Source organism: Carassius gibelio, chromosome A21, assembly GCF_023724105.1.
Source record: "Carassius gibelio isolate Cgi1373 ecotype wild population from Czech Republic chromosome A21, carGib1.2-hapl.c, whole genome shotgun sequence".
NCBI lineage: Eukaryota > Metazoa > Chordata > Actinopteri > Cypriniformes > Cyprinidae > Carassius > Carassius gibelio.
The window spans coordinates 17,170,865-17,187,317 of NC_068391.1; the positions used below are offsets into that span (position 1 = coordinate 17,170,865).

General features: G+C 34.7%; 2 protein-coding genes across 2 annotated transcripts; one reads left to right on the top strand and one right to left on the bottom strand.

Moving 5' to 3' along the window:
* Nucleotides 1-1,193: 1,193 nt before the first annotated feature.
* ddx52 (DEAD (Asp-Glu-Ala-Asp) box polypeptide 52) lies at nucleotides 1,194-8,400 on the bottom strand. Its single transcript, XM_052537501.1, has 15 exons — nucleotides 8,240-8,400; nucleotides 7,655-7,888; nucleotides 7,433-7,563; nucleotides 6,996-7,181; nucleotides 6,766-6,909; nucleotides 6,522-6,633; nucleotides 5,948-6,020; nucleotides 5,567-5,770; nucleotides 5,246-5,336; nucleotides 4,984-5,106; nucleotides 3,776-3,926; nucleotides 3,612-3,687; nucleotides 1,937-2,008; nucleotides 1,682-1,780; nucleotides 1,194-1,436 (listed from the first exon to the last, which is right to left on the bottom strand). The coding sequence occupies exons 1-15, from the start codon at nucleotides 8,328-8,330 to the stop codon at nucleotides 1,370-1,372; spliced, it is 1,854 nt and encodes a 617-aa protein (XP_052393461.1). The 5' UTR covers nucleotides 8,331-8,400; the 3' UTR covers nucleotides 1,194-1,369.
* tlr22 (toll-like receptor 22) lies at nucleotides 5,231-14,690 on the top strand. Its single transcript, XM_052537500.1, has 3 exons — nucleotides 5,231-5,356; nucleotides 10,373-10,521; nucleotides 11,090-14,690. Exon 3 carries the CDS (start codon nucleotides 11,227-11,229, stop codon nucleotides 14,062-14,064), a length of 2,838 nt encoding a protein of 945 aa, XP_052393460.1. The 5' UTR covers nucleotides 5,231-5,356; nucleotides 10,373-10,521; nucleotides 11,090-11,226; the 3' UTR covers nucleotides 14,065-14,690.
* Nucleotides 14,691-16,453: the final 1,763 nt, after the last annotated feature.

Below are 16,453 nucleotides of genomic sequence, written 5' to 3' on the forward strand. Positions count from 1 at the left end.
GTGAACATCTGGCCGATGTTATGCAAATTTTCCCACATAGTGATGTAGATGTGGATGGTGTGTCTAAAAGAGCCATTTTAGGAGGGTGTGGACCAGTCTTTACTTTTATAAATAATATTTTTTTTGGTTTGAGACTTTACTCTTTGCAACTTTGGGGATCTTATCTATTCAAGAACAGGTTGTAACACTCCAAAGAGAAAAGAAAACTTGAAACTGCATCGTATGACCCCTTTAATGTAATACATTTAGCTGTAACATTTAAATGTAAGGCTAGTAAGCTTTTATGACATTGTGATGTCCACAATACCGGCATACCATCTTGCTACACACTCTTGTAGGGACTTTCCTTATAATCAAGGAAATACCCATTTTATTCTGTTGTTATTAGCACGGAAAGGAAACACAATTTACAAATCAACAAAGACTATCAAAATTGATTTTTAAAAAGATATAAACAATTTTTATAAACCATGTTTACACATTTCTGGTCCATTTTGGCCAGTGTATAAACTAAGGATAACTTTCTTTTCTATGTTCTTTTAAGTACTAAGATTGTTTTTCTAAATTTCGCAAAGTAATGTTCAAAAATATTTAATTTTCATTCCAACACAGTAGTTTATATAAAACAAAGAATGTCTTTATATATATATATATATATATATATATATTATATATATATATATATATATGTGTGTGTGTGTGTGTGTGTGTGTGTCACAGGAAAATGTAGTAATAACATGGTCCTAACACAAAAAACAAATAGCATTCTTTTCTTTTTTTTAATGCTTGCGCATTTACTTATTGAGACGTTACTGATTACATACAAAGTGGTTTTAGTAGAGAAATATAATGTTACGGCTGTTTTATAAGCTGATGTTTCACAGGGTCCAAATGGAATGTAATGAAAACTCTTTTGGTTTAAAACACCCCTAAACATCCACTATATATTTATATTGGCTGGTCTGGGATCACTTCAAACAGCATTGATGTGAGTACACACCAAAAAAAATACTTGATGTTTTAAACGCAGCATTTCACACATATGATACATTGACAAGATTGAACATCAAAAGTCTCTAAGCCGCATCAGTTTCTTTCAAGTATGTAAACCAGAGACTAACATTGAGCCTGAGCTGCACAAGTGTTAAAAAGCTTAATGCATTTGATAACAATGATTCATTGAAGAGACCCTCTTTCAGTTTATGATGTTTTATTTAATGTAATCTAGAACAGCGCTAACAAGCTCTGTTCCATCTGTTGATAGTCATAACGAGATCTTCACACAGACCGATCAACATTAACTTTATTAGAGACAATAATGTGGATAGAAAAACAGTGGCAGTCTGTACAACTCTCTCAATGTGCCACATCAGCTGTTAGAAGTGACTTCTGATGCTTCGCTCTTTGCTTCCTTTGTTGCGGCTTTTCTTTTTTTCCTGAAAATTAACAGTGATAATGTGAAGCCAAGTCATACACTAAACTAAGATCAGACAAACTTTCTTTATAATTATAATTAAGTCAATTAAATACTGTAATACAAAACTTAAATAATTAAAAAATGATAGGTATTCAAAATTATCAACGAAAAGCTGGAAATAATGAGATTCTGGTCCTGTTCTTTAAATTTTGTGAGGCTAAAACAAACTTGTCCAGATATCTACACACTGGGTCCAGAACAAACCTTATTCTCTTGCCGGGCTTTTTCTCAAAAAGAATGCGTGGAGTCGTGCGAATAGTTGACCGTCTGGGTGGTTTTGTTACAAGCTGGCGTTTCAATTTGCTGTAGGGAGAAAAATTAGAGGTCTTACATTGTGACATTTGATGGCAACACTAGTCTCCAGAAAGCACAAGCAACTATGCTAGAGTGATTAAAAATAAATATAAAAACCAAACCATGGTATCAAACCACTTATATAATATAAGTGAGTAACCTCACCTTTTGATTTTCTTTAACCCGATCATGTAGTCAGGGACAGGACATCCAGCTTTCTTTATAACAGTAGCAATGCTGATCCAAAACAAAAAATAAGTGAGTAGAAGCTCATGCGATTGATTCTATGCAATTACTTCCTGGTTTTAGATAAGCCAGCTCAGTCACTTCCAGTCTGTTCTATATCACTGCTTATCGACACACTAGGGGTGTGACAATTCACTTAGCTCACGAAATGAGAGAAAATACATTTATATATATATACTAATGTTGAGGCAATAATAATTGGCTCAAATAAAATATGAAAACCATTAAATTAAATCATTGTATTGAACAACACTGTTGAAATACATAATGTAATAATGTTACTTAATGTAATTTTTTATTTTAAATGTAGGATTATTTTTTCCCACAGCCTAACGCTGCACACTGGAAATCCGACATGGTTCCGGAGAACTCTGAGCCCTGTAAATGATTCAGACACAGTTCAGAGTAACAAAACTACAGCAGCAACCAGTCTGTAGGCTGAATGCATTTAACAGTTAAAAGATCAAATTAACTTTTTAAATTAAATCAAAAAATATTTTAAAATACTCTTTAATAGTTATCCCATTAATAATTGATTAATTAATTAATGTACTTAATTTGTAGTGAACTAGTTAAGTATTTAAATAATTTACCCTTCTAGGCTGTTGGTGTTGGGGCTTATTATTAGATTTTTTTTTTTAATGATATGAGACTTTGTGACTATCTACACTTGCTATACTTTATATTTCAGTACAGTAAAAGTACTAAAACTTGTTATAATAGTCATTTCATAATAAATCCAAAATCAAGACTTTTGGAAAAAAATAGGGAGTTGAAGTAGCAACTGCTAATGAGTGAACTACTGGTTATAATGCTAATTTCATGCCAATTTCATCTTAAAAGTCTTTTCTTTAAAGTCTGTTTTAAAAAGGTGTTCAAGACTGAAGATAAGTTATTGATTATCAAGAATATCATTATGTCGTCACATCTCCAGCTAGCTAACATTAGTCTAAACAATTATTATTAATTAGTGCTCAGCGGGTTCAGCATTAAAATGACATGAAACTAAGTTAAAGGTCCAATAGGTGATTGTCTTCAGAAACCTGTTTTCTTATTCTGGTTGAAAGTCTCTTTACCTCCCAATAGCAATCATTAAGTGGTCTAAATGTACTTATAAGTATTTATATATTCTGTGGAAGGTGTAGGACCAAGAAATGTTCGACCAATCAAAAGTCTCGGTCCATATCGATCAGACAGCATACATCATCAGTGCGTTCACGTACACTGTGCAGACAGAGCGAGAATGGCAGGCAAACATCAAAAACCTGATCTTCCTTCCTGGAACTGTAGTACTTTTACTAAATATGCAAGTTAAAGTTCATCGGTGAATGACAAATTATGTTTTGTAGTCTCTTTTGTCATCTGGTCTGTGAGCATATATATATTCCTCCGTACCACACCAGGGGTATATATAGATTATAAATATATCTATATATCACAACATCAAGTGATTCTTCACTGGAAGTTTATGAGCTGGCATATCTGAATGCAGAAGTTAAAAAAAAAATGCCACATGCATATTTTCAATTATATGTCACAGGGCCAGAAAATAATCTCAATGTAATTATGACTAGTTGTAAAGTGCCGTTATTACCTGCGAAGGAGAGGTTTGTCATCCTCTGTGAAAAAAGTGATTGCCTTTCCTTTGTGTCCTGCTCTTCCAGTTCGCCCTATAGAGAAAATAAAACACCAAGCTTAGTATAAAGAAAGTAGACAACATGAATTGTCTAGTCAGATAATAAGCTACAGTGGACTAACCGATCCGGTGGATGTATTCCACAGCAGTTGTAGGGAAGTCGTAATTTATAACAAGGTTGATGCCCTTGAAGTCGATACCACGGGCCAGAAGAGCAGTGCAGATCAGCACCCAGATCTTCCCTGAACGGAAACTGCTCACAACATTGTCCCTCTAACCAGAGAGACAAAGAAAGAAAATGTTTAAAATAACATAATACTATAATAAAACATTCCACTAATATTACATTATGTATTTATACACACATATAAATACAGATTGAATTTATTCTTTATTTATTATTATATATAGATCCGTTTTTTGTGTCACGGTTTAGTGGCATATTAAAAGTGAAACTGTCAATATATAATGTAAGATTTTATAAGATTGTAAGATATATATATTTTTTGCAATTTTTTTTTTTGTTTTAAAGTCACTTATTTGTATGGTAGGGTATAAGGAGAACACTCAACAATCATGGCCTTCATGTCAGGACACAAGGAGGACAAAAGTCCAACTATGCTAAAAAAGGATTTGGATAGACCTGTGAAATTCTGGAACAATACTTCATGGAGTGATGTGAACAAATTAAAACTTTTTGGACCCATAAATCAATGTCTTGTGCAAAAGACGCAAAGCTTATGAGCAGAAGAACACTAACTCATGGTCAATCACTTTTAATGGGGATGCTTTGCTGTTGCAGGAAGTGGAAATCTTGACTGTATGAAAGATATCATGGATTCTTTGAGATAACAGTCCATTTTGATAAAGATTGCGATGTTTTCATTGAACAGACTGAAGCTCATGATTATTGGACTTTCCAACAGGACAATCATCCGAAAGCACTCATCCAAACCTGCTAAAGCTTGGTACTGGTCGTGGAATGAGTGGCCTGTTCCAGATTTTAAATGTCATTAAAATATTTTTAGAATTTGAAGAAAACAAAGGCAACATGAAAATCAAAGATTATCAGTCATCAACTGAAGAATGGGCCAAAATTCCAATAGAGAGGTTTCAGAACCTTGTAAAATTTGAGTTAATGTTCATTGGAAGTTATAAACAATACAATATTCTCTACAAAATTGTACCTATGGGGGTTGAATAATTTTGAAATTTTTAGAGCCAATAAAATGTTTAGCAACTTTACATCCTCAAAACTTGATCTTGATCAATGATCTTGAATAAATGATTAATGGTGTTATTTTAACGATTATCTGGTTCTTTTATTAACCTGCTGTTGTGTGCGATCCGCATGAATCACATCCACGTTTATTCCCTCGTACACCAGCTCATGGAACAGCTCTCGGGCACGGTCGATGGACTGAACAAACACCAACACGGGTGGCAGAAATCCCTGAAAGGAAATGACAATTTCAGTGCTAAAAATGAACTTCTCCTTACGAGCCATCTAAATGAAGAAATTCTGGATTTTTCTATTTTGCCATTGAGAAATTATATTCAGTCGTCAGAATGACTGTGAGGACTTCACTGACCTGCTTTATAAGGTTTCTCATAGCAAGTAGCTTTCCATTTTCTGAACCCACAAACAGAAGCTGCTGCTCCACAGTCTCAGCTGCAGAGTTCCTGTGGAAGGAGACAGTCAGGTAAATTCATTTTCATTTCAATTCAAAAATATTTTATTCATTTAAAAAGTAATTCAAATGTAAGCACAATTTTTAAAACTTAATTAGAATAGGAAAAAACTCATTTATTGATGTATTCTATCCTATTGCTGTTTATACAAGCAATAATTTTATGCTACAAATTAAGAAGATTATCTTTAGCTCGTTCACATGAAAGGAAGGGTTCGATACCTGGGTCCAATGTTGACACAGACGAGGTTGTCTAGGTTCAGTTTACACCATTGCTCTACATCTGTGGCAAAAGTTGCGCTGAAGAGAACCCGGCGGATTTTAGGAGAAGTACAGGCCAAGAAGATAGTGGCAAGCTGCTCTCTGAAACCTTTCTTTCCAACCTCAAAGAGCTTATCAGATTCATCCACCACCAGCCACTCCACACTACAGACATGAAGACATATTTACAACTGGACATAGAAGTAACTGATTACCCGTGTATGATGTGAACATAATCTTAAAGCTCTTTGATAATAAATCTACACACACAATTAATGTGAGAAATTTTCAGATTTGAGATTTTTTTTAAACTGAACTACAGAGCTTTAGCAAATAACTCACCTGCTCAAGTTGATAGCAGGAGGCTCTTGATTTAGTAAATATATCAATCTGTTAGGAGTCGTCACCAATATATCTGGAAAACAAAAGTGTTAAGACTCTAATCCAGTGATCCTCAACTTTTTTCCTTTTTTAATTCCACAATTCTTGCAAACACACATTATCAACAAAATAAACATTTAAGGATCTCAAAGCAAAATTCGAACTTATTTTCAGTTCACCTTTGCATTAACTGAATTTTTAATCAAAACTACAGCAAAAACTAATACTGAGAGACCTTTTTAAAATTTAAAACAACTGTTTTCTATTTTAATATATTTTAAAATGTATTCCTGTGCTGGCAATAACGATTATTTGCTGTTTTCAGGATTCTTTAATGAACGTGGTGTTAAAAAAACAAAATTTATTTACAATTACAATTTATTCTATTTACTGACATTTTTGATCAATTTAACGCATCCTTACTGAATAAAATGTATCATTTATTTTTTTTTAAATGTGTGTGTGTTTGTGTATACACGCATATATATACACACAACACACACATAAGATGTGTTAATATACATAACATACACACCAAACTTCTTTGCCGTCTTTGGCCCATATTTTTTCACAGCTTCAACTCCTTTATTGATCATTTGAACTCTGAAGCCCACTCCTTCTGACAGCTTGAGCAACTCTCTGTGAGTCTAGAGAAAAAACAAATATGCGAGTCTTTACTGCATTCTGTGTGTCAGTCAACATGTTTAAACCGTCAGAAATATATTGATTATTTGTGTGGTCTACAGCAATAATTAGGCTGAGGTGGGCTGAAGGTTTACCTGAGTGGCAAGCTCTCTGGTGGGGGAGATGATGAGGGCTCTGAAACCCTTGTTGAGGGGCTGGCGAAGGTGGGCCAGCAGGGGCAGACAGAAGGCCATAGTTTTACCGGAGCCTGTCGGAGCCGATGCCAGAATCTCCCTTTTCTAAAACAAGCAGATCCATGGAAATAAATCACTTTAGAGAGGATCAAGAAAACAAACACATCTGATGCAACAGAAACATGTCATACATGCATCATGAGAGGAACAGCCTGCATCTGTATGGGTGTGGGGGTCTGGAAACCCGCCTCCTTGATGTTTTGAATGATTCGTGGGTCCAGATCATACTCCTTCTGCAGCTCCTCAAAAGTGGAAACGGGATCAGGAATGTCTGTCCCGTGCACATTAATCCGGTTTTGGTGCCGTATCCGATTCACCTAAAACACATGAGCAATATTTTATAAGGAAACCCATTTGTTTGTTTTCCCAAAGTTTAAAATGGATCCATATAGACACATAAATGCATATAAAAAAATAATAATAAAAAAAAATACAGAATTTTAACGACAGTCATAACATGTAAATTATTATTAGAATCAGCCAGAACTGTTATCATCCCTAGATCGTTTTGTGTGATTAACCAATCAAAATAAAAAGTGGCGTAAAAAGAAATAACAACTCTTTGTACCTTCTCCTGATGAAGCTGCTTCAGTCTTTTCAAGGAGGGCTTGTCTTTAGACTCCTTCTTGGGGTCTTTCACCTTGTCTTGCGATGACATCCACTGGATCCCCTCTCCCTCACTCTTCTCAGGCTCTGCATCTGTTTCACAACAGTAAGACGAAAGAATGGTTGGAAGACCTTAAACACTGAATTGCTAGCAATCAGAAGCGACTGAGAGATGACGACTTACCATCAAATTTTTTCTTAGCTCCTTTCTTTTTCTTCAGTGCTGTCTTCACCGGCTCATCCACTTTAGTCCGTCTCCGTTTCCCATAGGCCTGCTCTGTATCACTCCCTTCTTTCTCTTCTTCACCATCATCATCTTCACTTAGTCTGGACTCCTGAGATGTGTTCTCTTGAGTCTCTTTGCCAAAAAAGCTAAATCCAGCCAGCTGATTTGAGCTGTCCTTGCTCTGCGACTTCACTACCTGAGAGGAGTTACACAATGACTCATAATGACCATGTGTTTATTTGTAGCATCAGTAGCAACCATTATTCTGCTTCTATAAGCTGTGCAACAAAGTTACCAAATTAAAGAGGTTTAAAACTAGGTAAATATCGATTATTAGCTCATACAATGATTTGTTAATGCACTTTTCTTAGCTGTATTTGGGTTTACTCGGATTAGCATTAGCATTTGCAGGGCCTTTCAATGGGAAATGGAAACACATGTTAGCCATGTGGCAGCATCTTAGGTTAGTAATTCACGTTTCCTTTCGTTTTCGTAGCAACAGCCTAACATACGTTAACTTCCTTATGAGCTTTGCATTAAAACCTACCTTAAACCGCTCTGCATCTTTAGCAAACCTTTTCAGATCAAACTTTGCTCCAGACCCAAGCTTTCTAAACAAGTCAAAGGCGTCCATTGAAACAAAATAAGATGTGAAGACGTGACTAATCGATCTCGCGTATATGAGCAGCACGCTCTCGACGTTCGATTATTACACCTTTATTTTCACCTTTGTCATTCACCAGAGAGCGCAATTTTTTATTTTATTATATTTTTATTTTTTTAAATGTCGAATTTTTTTTTTAAAGAACATATTGGACATCATATTTGTAACATCTTGTAACAAAATAATTTTGTTATTTTATTCTTCCTAAGTATTGGTTCCTAAATATTAATTTTATATGGCTGAGTCACATTTCATGTCTAAATTCTACTATATTTAGGATAAACATAAGTTGCCAGGCAACAAAACAAATACACAAAAGATGTGTTGCAAAAAGTGATGTATTTTTGACTATATATGTCCTCTATTATAGATCAGTGGTTGCAATACGAAGATTTTTATTTATTTATTTTGTATCATCATCAGGATAACAAATCATTTATTGATATAAGCGAGTGAAGCAATATGAGCAAGAAAAATTAAACACAACATTCCAGAGCAATAAATTATTAACTATAATAAAACTCCTATGACATCCCTCATCAAAAAGTAGTATACTTCAAGTTTATTTTATTAAGTATACTTTATGTAGAAAGTATACAAATATCAGTGTTCTAGTAGTATACTTGTAAGTAAACTGTCTGTTTTAATACTCGTTGGGACTAAATTGGCCCGCTTACTTTTTTCTTTTTTATAAAAAGTATACTTTAAGTATAACAGTAGCCAACTTTGAGTACACCACTAGTTTACCTCTATGTTTGTAGTTTGTACTGTAATTGTACTAAAAGGGAATTTATAGGTTTACTGATAGTTTACTAATTAAATACTTTGTACACTTTGAAGTATAGTCTCAGTAAACTAATAGTTTAGTAGTTTACTCATGAGTTTTCTTTAAATGTTCCTGTGGCTCAAGTGGTAGAGCATTGTGTTAGCAGAGCAAGGTTGTGGGTTCAATTCCCAGGGAACACATGTAAGGTAAAAAAAAAGTTAGCTTAAATGTTTTGGATAAAAGCGTCTGCTAAATGAATTAAAATTTAAGAGAACTTTACATCATACTTTAAGTATACTAATATGTCTATATTTAGGTTTTAGATTTTATATATATTTTGTTATATGAATATCTGAACATACAAAATATCCAAAGAAAGAAAACGATATCTGCTTGGGAACAAAAACATTTTATTCTAACTTCATGCATTCTTTTTTAAACACTTTAATGTGGGTTAGTTTCATAAAAATAAAGAAATGGCATTTTGAACAAAAAGCTGAAAAAGACTATTAATTGGATTCAGAATGATAAATAAAATGTGGATGGAGTCGATCAGCACCCCAAAGCTTGACTGTAATTATTACCTCTTCATCGGTCGACACTTTATTTCATAACATTAAAGTTTTGATGCTGTTTCATGTCAGATGATGGTATTACATGTTTTAGTTTCTTTTTTTCTTCTTCACTTGTGTTTTTTTTTTTTTTGGAAATTCTGTACAGATGTGTTCTAGCGCCCTCTACCGTATAATAATGAAAACACGGATTCTAGGAGCACAAGTATAGCTCAAATATATTTAGAATTTTTGTAAGTATAAGTTACCTAAATGTCATTTTAAGTATATTTCTGAGAATTACATTAAAAGTAAACTAAAAACAGGAAAGTATGCTTTTAGTTTACTTTTTACTTTTTAGAACTTCTTTTTCGTAAGGGAAATGGAAATAGAGCAGTAGAAAGAACTCCTTCACACGATTTTGAGATGAGTAATTTTACACTGTGAAACACAAGTTTGCTTGAAGTTGAGGAGAACTGAAACCTATAATAAAGAATGAATGCAGAACCATTGCATGACAATACTGGATATGAAGCAATCCAATAAGAAAACACAGAATCACACATAGCTATCCATGATGAAATAATTATAAACACCTCATAAATGATCATAAACTGTAATAGATCTGAACAGAATCAGGTTACGTCAATACGCCACATGTGTTTTAATAGACTTCTGCTTTTTTTCTCCCTCAGATTACTTCACTTCCTGATATACAACATAAAACAAGACCAGCCTGTTGTTTTCAAGAGTTAGCAGACAAGAACTAAATAAAGAAGTGTGTGTTTGTCAGCGAGTAAGATATTTCGTTTCTGTATATCAGCAACTATGGTACAGGCATATTGTAAGTATTCTATTTTCTTTCATTATATTCTGTATTAACCTTTGTAGGAATGGATGAACGCATTGATTGGCTACATATTTATTAGACACTGGCATGTTTTTGATATAGTGTTCCCGATACAGAGGATTTCCTGAAGTGAAAATTACCTTACTTGAGAACTATTAGATATGTTAACATTAAGAATCTATTACTGCTTTATTTATTTATTTTTGCCACTGTCTGCCTTTAAAAATGCAGTAAACAGAAATGATTCCTTTGCTCATGTTCATGTTGATGGAATGAAGTATGACAGGTTGTGTTGCAAAGTTTTCTTTGTGAGAGGCTCAGTTTTCTTGTCATTTTACAGTTATCACAACATCACCTTTTTTTTTTTAAATACAATTGAATAGACTGTAGTTTCAATTAACTTCATTGTAATTCCTTATAATTATCTATGCAATAAATTTTTTTTATTTTCACAAATGTATAAACTAATGTTTTAAAATTTGTGTTTATTAAATTATTGCCTTTTTATTTCATTTTTTTAAATAATTGATTTTATTATTATTTTTTATTTTTATTTTTATAGGAAATGCAAAGTCAAAATCCTGAGAGGCTGGGCAAAGGGCACAAAATAAATTAATTTAAAAGAAGAAAAAGAAGAAAACTTGTTTAGGTGAAGACAGTGGATTCCCATTTTGACGTGTAAAAAGAATCAAGAAAAACATGGGAACACTAAAACAAATCACATTATATATTGCCCTCTTTAGCTTCATTTCCCCATCAAGTGCTTTTTCCCTGAATAACTGCACAATCAGTACTCCCCTAAAAGACATCCAGCTGAAAGTACTTTGCTACAAAATGGGCTTTTTCAGGATTCCGTCGATACCTGGAAATACACATATTTTAGATATTTCCTTCAATGCCTTCGCACAGATCCAGATTGGAGACTTTAATCATTTGTCAAATTTACAGGACTTAAACATATCCCACAATAAGATCTCGCAGATTCAAGAGGGTGCGTTTGACAGTCTTTCCAATTTATACAGTCTCAATCTGGCCAGCAACAGACTACAAGCAATCTCGAGAGGAATGCTACATGGTCTAACCAACCTGCTGGTGCTACGTCTGGATAACAATTATATCAAAGACATTGAAGAGACAGCTTTCAGCACGCTTCACAATTTAAAGGTGTTAAACCTAACAAAAAACCAACTCCATTATGTAGAGAAAATCAAGCCGGTTCTTGCATCACCTCATTTGGAGGAGCTGTACATTGGAAGCAACCATCTTAATGCTTTCAAGTCATATGAAATGTCAACAAATCCATTGGCATTAAAAATACTTGATTTTTCGAACAACCCTTTTGCAACATTTCAGCTGACCGACAATATATTTCAATTTCTCAATCACCTTGATTTATCGTATTGCGGTCAAAATGGAACTATGACATGGAACGTCACAGAAAAGACTTTCTTGGCCTCCGTGAAATCACTGTACTTCATGGATGTTCATATGTCAGTCCAGAATGCTGCTAATGTGCTTCAGAGCTTCCAGAATTTGTTAAATAAAATCAGGCTTAATGGAAACGCTGAGTTGAACAGGACTGACCTCCTGCTGAACGCCTGTTCTCCAGTGCTACAAGTTCTACGGCTAAAAACAAACAAAATAAAACACCTCACCGAGCACATGTTTGATCTCTGTTCTAACCTGACGGAAATAGATTTAGGAGATAATGAAATATCCAATATACCACCAGGTATGTTCAGTGGATTCACGCAACTAAAAACGTTGCGTTTGCAAATCAATAAATTTACTCGAATAACAAACTTCTTTCAAAACCTCTTCACTCTTGAGTTCATAGATCTCAGTAGAAACAGCATCAAGACCCTCAACTGTGACGTTTTTGCCAATTTAACACAGTTGAAAATGTTGTACTTGTACAGTAACAAAATCTCAATCATTGAATCCTGTTCCTTCAAGGACCTGAAGAGTCTTGAAGTCCTCAGGCTTGGGACAAACAATCTGTTAAGGATCGGTGATGCTTTCAGGAATGGGCCACAATCCCTGTTGGAGCTGCAACTTTCTTTTAATAAGCTAAGCAAAATCGAAAAGTACACTTTTAGAAATATGTCACAGCTGAAGTATTTGCACTTACAAGACAATCAGATTTCAGAGATCGAAAGCTATGCATTCGGAGGACTGAAGAACCTAAGTTCTCTATTCCTGTCATCAAACAAAATATCAGCTAAAACATTAACAAAACACCAGGATGTGTTCTCAGGCATGCCCAACCTCGAAAATCTAGGTTTGGACGCCAACATCATTTTATTTAGTGATGATCAATTGAAATTTCCTCCTTTTAAAGACCTGAAGCACCTTACAGTACTGTCCTTACACAGTCAACGTCGTGGAATTGGCCAAATACCCTCAAATCTGCTTCAAGGTTTATCCTCCTTGGAAATGTTTTACGTTGGAAACACAAATCTTGCTCATCTGAATCCTGATACATTCAAGTTTAGCCCCCAGCTCTGGTTTTTGGATCTCTCCAAGAATGCGCTCTCTGAAGACCACTCGATCCCGGCTGAGTTGTTTCACCCCATTTCAAGGCTAACCAAACTCCTCATTTCGAGAACGCAGCTTCGCTCGCTGAACTTCCTGTTGAACGCAAATCTCTCCAGACTTTCGACCTTAAAAGCTACGGGCAATGAGATCGACTTGATCAACAAAACTCTGATTCAGTCACTGCCTCGACTAGAGGTCCTCGACTTGCAGAAAAACACGTTCACTTGTGACTGTGACAATGCCTTCTTCATTGACTGGGCCAAGAATAGTAATTCTACTCAGGTGGTTTATTTGAACAAGTACATGTGTAGCTACCCTAGTTCCTTACGAGGCATGAGTTTGTCTGCTTTCAACACCGAATCCTGCACCTTGAATATCGACTTCATCTGCTTTCTTTGCAGCAGTATTGTGGTCTTTCTCACCCTGCTCTCGTCATTCGTTTGGCATTTTCTGCGCTTTCAGGTGGTTTATGCATACTACCTCTTCTTAGCCTTCCTTTACGACAATAAGAAGAAGCAGAGCGGTTCGACATTCCAGTACGACGCCTTCATTTCCTACAACGCCCAAGATGAGCCTTGGGTAATGGAGGAACTAATTCCAAAATTAGAAGGAGAACAGAGCTGGAGATTGTGCCTTCACCACAGAGACTTTGAACCAGGAAGGCCAATAATAGACAATATCGTTGATGGCATATACAGTAGCCGCAAAACCATCTGCCTGATCACTAAGAACTACCTGAAGAGCAACTGGTGTTCAAGTGAGGTCCAGGTGGCGAGTTTCAGACTCTTTGATGAGCAGAAGGATGTACTGATTCTGGTGTTCCTGGAGGATATCCCCACACATCAGCTCTCTCCGTACCACAGGATGAGGAAGCTGGTAAAGAAACGAACCTACCTCCGCTGGCCCAAACCTGGAGAAGATACTAAGATCTTCTGGCAAAAGCTGAAATTGGCTTTAGAAGCCAAAGAGGGTCATAAATCAGATCTTTTAATTCCATGATGATATCAGAACTATATGGTTTATAATGCTAAATGTGATTTCACAACATCTCAAGAGACCCACAGTCCTATTTGATCAACTGTAAAATGTGTTGGAAAATTAGTTGCACTATATAAATTAGTTGTTGTCATTTTTTAAATATTTTTTATATGTGAAGTTGACTTTTATGCATTTTATTTACAAATCTCTGCACTGTGTGAATGAACGCACTACCGTTCAGGGTCTGTACTTGATTCCGAAATGTTTTTCTCTTATGATCACAAAGGATACATTTATCTGATCAAACAATATTATTGTAAAATGTTATTACATTTTCAGTTTAACATGCATATAATTTAAAATTGCCGTTGTCAACTTGAATATATTTTAAAATGTCATAAATTCCTGATAGCAAAGCTAAACTTTTTGTTTTCTTTTTTAAATTCTTACTGACACCAAACTTTTATAAAGATTTTGCTGATTATTTTTCATTATTCATGTTAATATTGTAAATAAATACAATAATATATACATCACTATAAAATGTTTTTTCTTTAGTGAGCATGTTTGAAACTGTCCAAGTGAACAAGTCAATGAGATCTTAGTATGGGGTCACTGTGGGCTGATGCTTGGCTCACACACTGGACCCCCAGGGGTTATGTGTTTTATATTATGTGTTTTATGTTCTGTCGCTGTCATTCTGTTGTACTGCGGAGCTTCTGTCACGAAAACAAATTCCTCGTATGTGTGAACATACCTGGCAATAAAGCTCATTCTGATTCTGATTCTGATTCTGATTCTGGAAGTGGTCAAGTAATAATAGCCCTTTCTCCAATTTGATCAGACTCCCATCATTTTTGACCTACTGATTACCCTGTAAAGCCAGTCAAGGCAGGAACTTTAGCGTGAGACCTAAAAAAAATACATAGAGAGATCTATTCTCACAAGGGATATGATATACCAAAAGTCCATTAGAACAATAAAACCATAAAATATCACTGAAACTTTAAAGCCTCAAATAAAGCACAATTTTAGTACAGAAGAAGAACAACGGGGTCACAACAAACCCACACATTTTATACAGTTCTGCTTTTAAACTCTCCAGAAAGTGTTGGATGATTCAAACATCATTTTCTGTGGTAATCTGCTGATAAAGCAACTTGTTTTGAATCCTGAACATTCCTTTAACACTAAGCTATGGCCGTGTGGGAAGAGAGCGGGGGATTACAGGAGTAAAGTCAGCTTTTCTGTCTCCTGTCTTTCTGACTTTTGACCTCAGTGAGTGTCTAGCAGTAGCTGACATAAGATCTCTTCTGCCGACTGGTCCTGAAGGGCATGTCTGCACATTCACTGCTCCACGCCTCCACATTGTCCTCCATCGTCCACGTCCCAGAAGGAGTCCTCTGCTGCCTCTGCTGGACTTTACTGGAGAAACTATTATGCTAATTGCTAATGTGATACAATTACAATAAAGCTGATTTATTTCATACACAGACAGTTCAGAAACATAGGATGATATGGATCATACTTATATGTCTGCTGTTGAGATCAATGTACTTTTACTAACAAAGGCACCATTGTTAACTGAAGGAACAACAGAACTTCAGGAACATCTTAGTCTCAGCCTTTTTCTGAACATTTAAGGATAGTCATATAACTGTAAGCTTTATTTGTGTATTTTGTGTGTTTTAGAATTTAACAGCTAGTGCGAGGGAATGTACAGTATCTTGCTGATCAGTCCATAACTTGAATTGATGCTTATTGTTGCTTCATTGTCCTTCAAATGCATACACTTTTTAAATCATTTGAATTACATATTATATTGCATATATTATATTAGAAGAGTAATATTGCAGAATCTAAAATATTTCAGTACTTTTAATTTATAATATTTCACAATTATTCTTTGATTTGCAAAATAAAATAATTTTTTGTATAAAAACGATACATTTACATTCAGTATTTTCAGTGTTAAAAACAGTTGTGCAGCTTAGTATGTTTGAGGATTCTTTAATAAATATATTTCAAAAGAACAGCGTTTAAAATTTTGTACTGTAACTTTTTTTTATCAATTTAATGTATCCCTGCTGAAGGAAAGTGTTAATTTCTTAAAAAAAAAAAAAAAAACACAGTATTTGCAATGGTCATCTTCTTCTGTATAAATAACAATAAACTGAATTACCTACATAAAGCAAATTATCTCAAATGTAATACATTTTTGTTTTGGGCAACAAACAATTCTTTATCTTTAATTTGCACACGGAGCCACCCAGTACTGCATGTGCTAAATATTGCATATTTTCCTATTATTTTCTCAACTATAGACTTTGTCAAAATTTAGAACCACTGCCATTTCAGTTATAAAAATTAATCAGTATTGGTTTTCTTCAGTGTCAAAAATCAGTCTAAT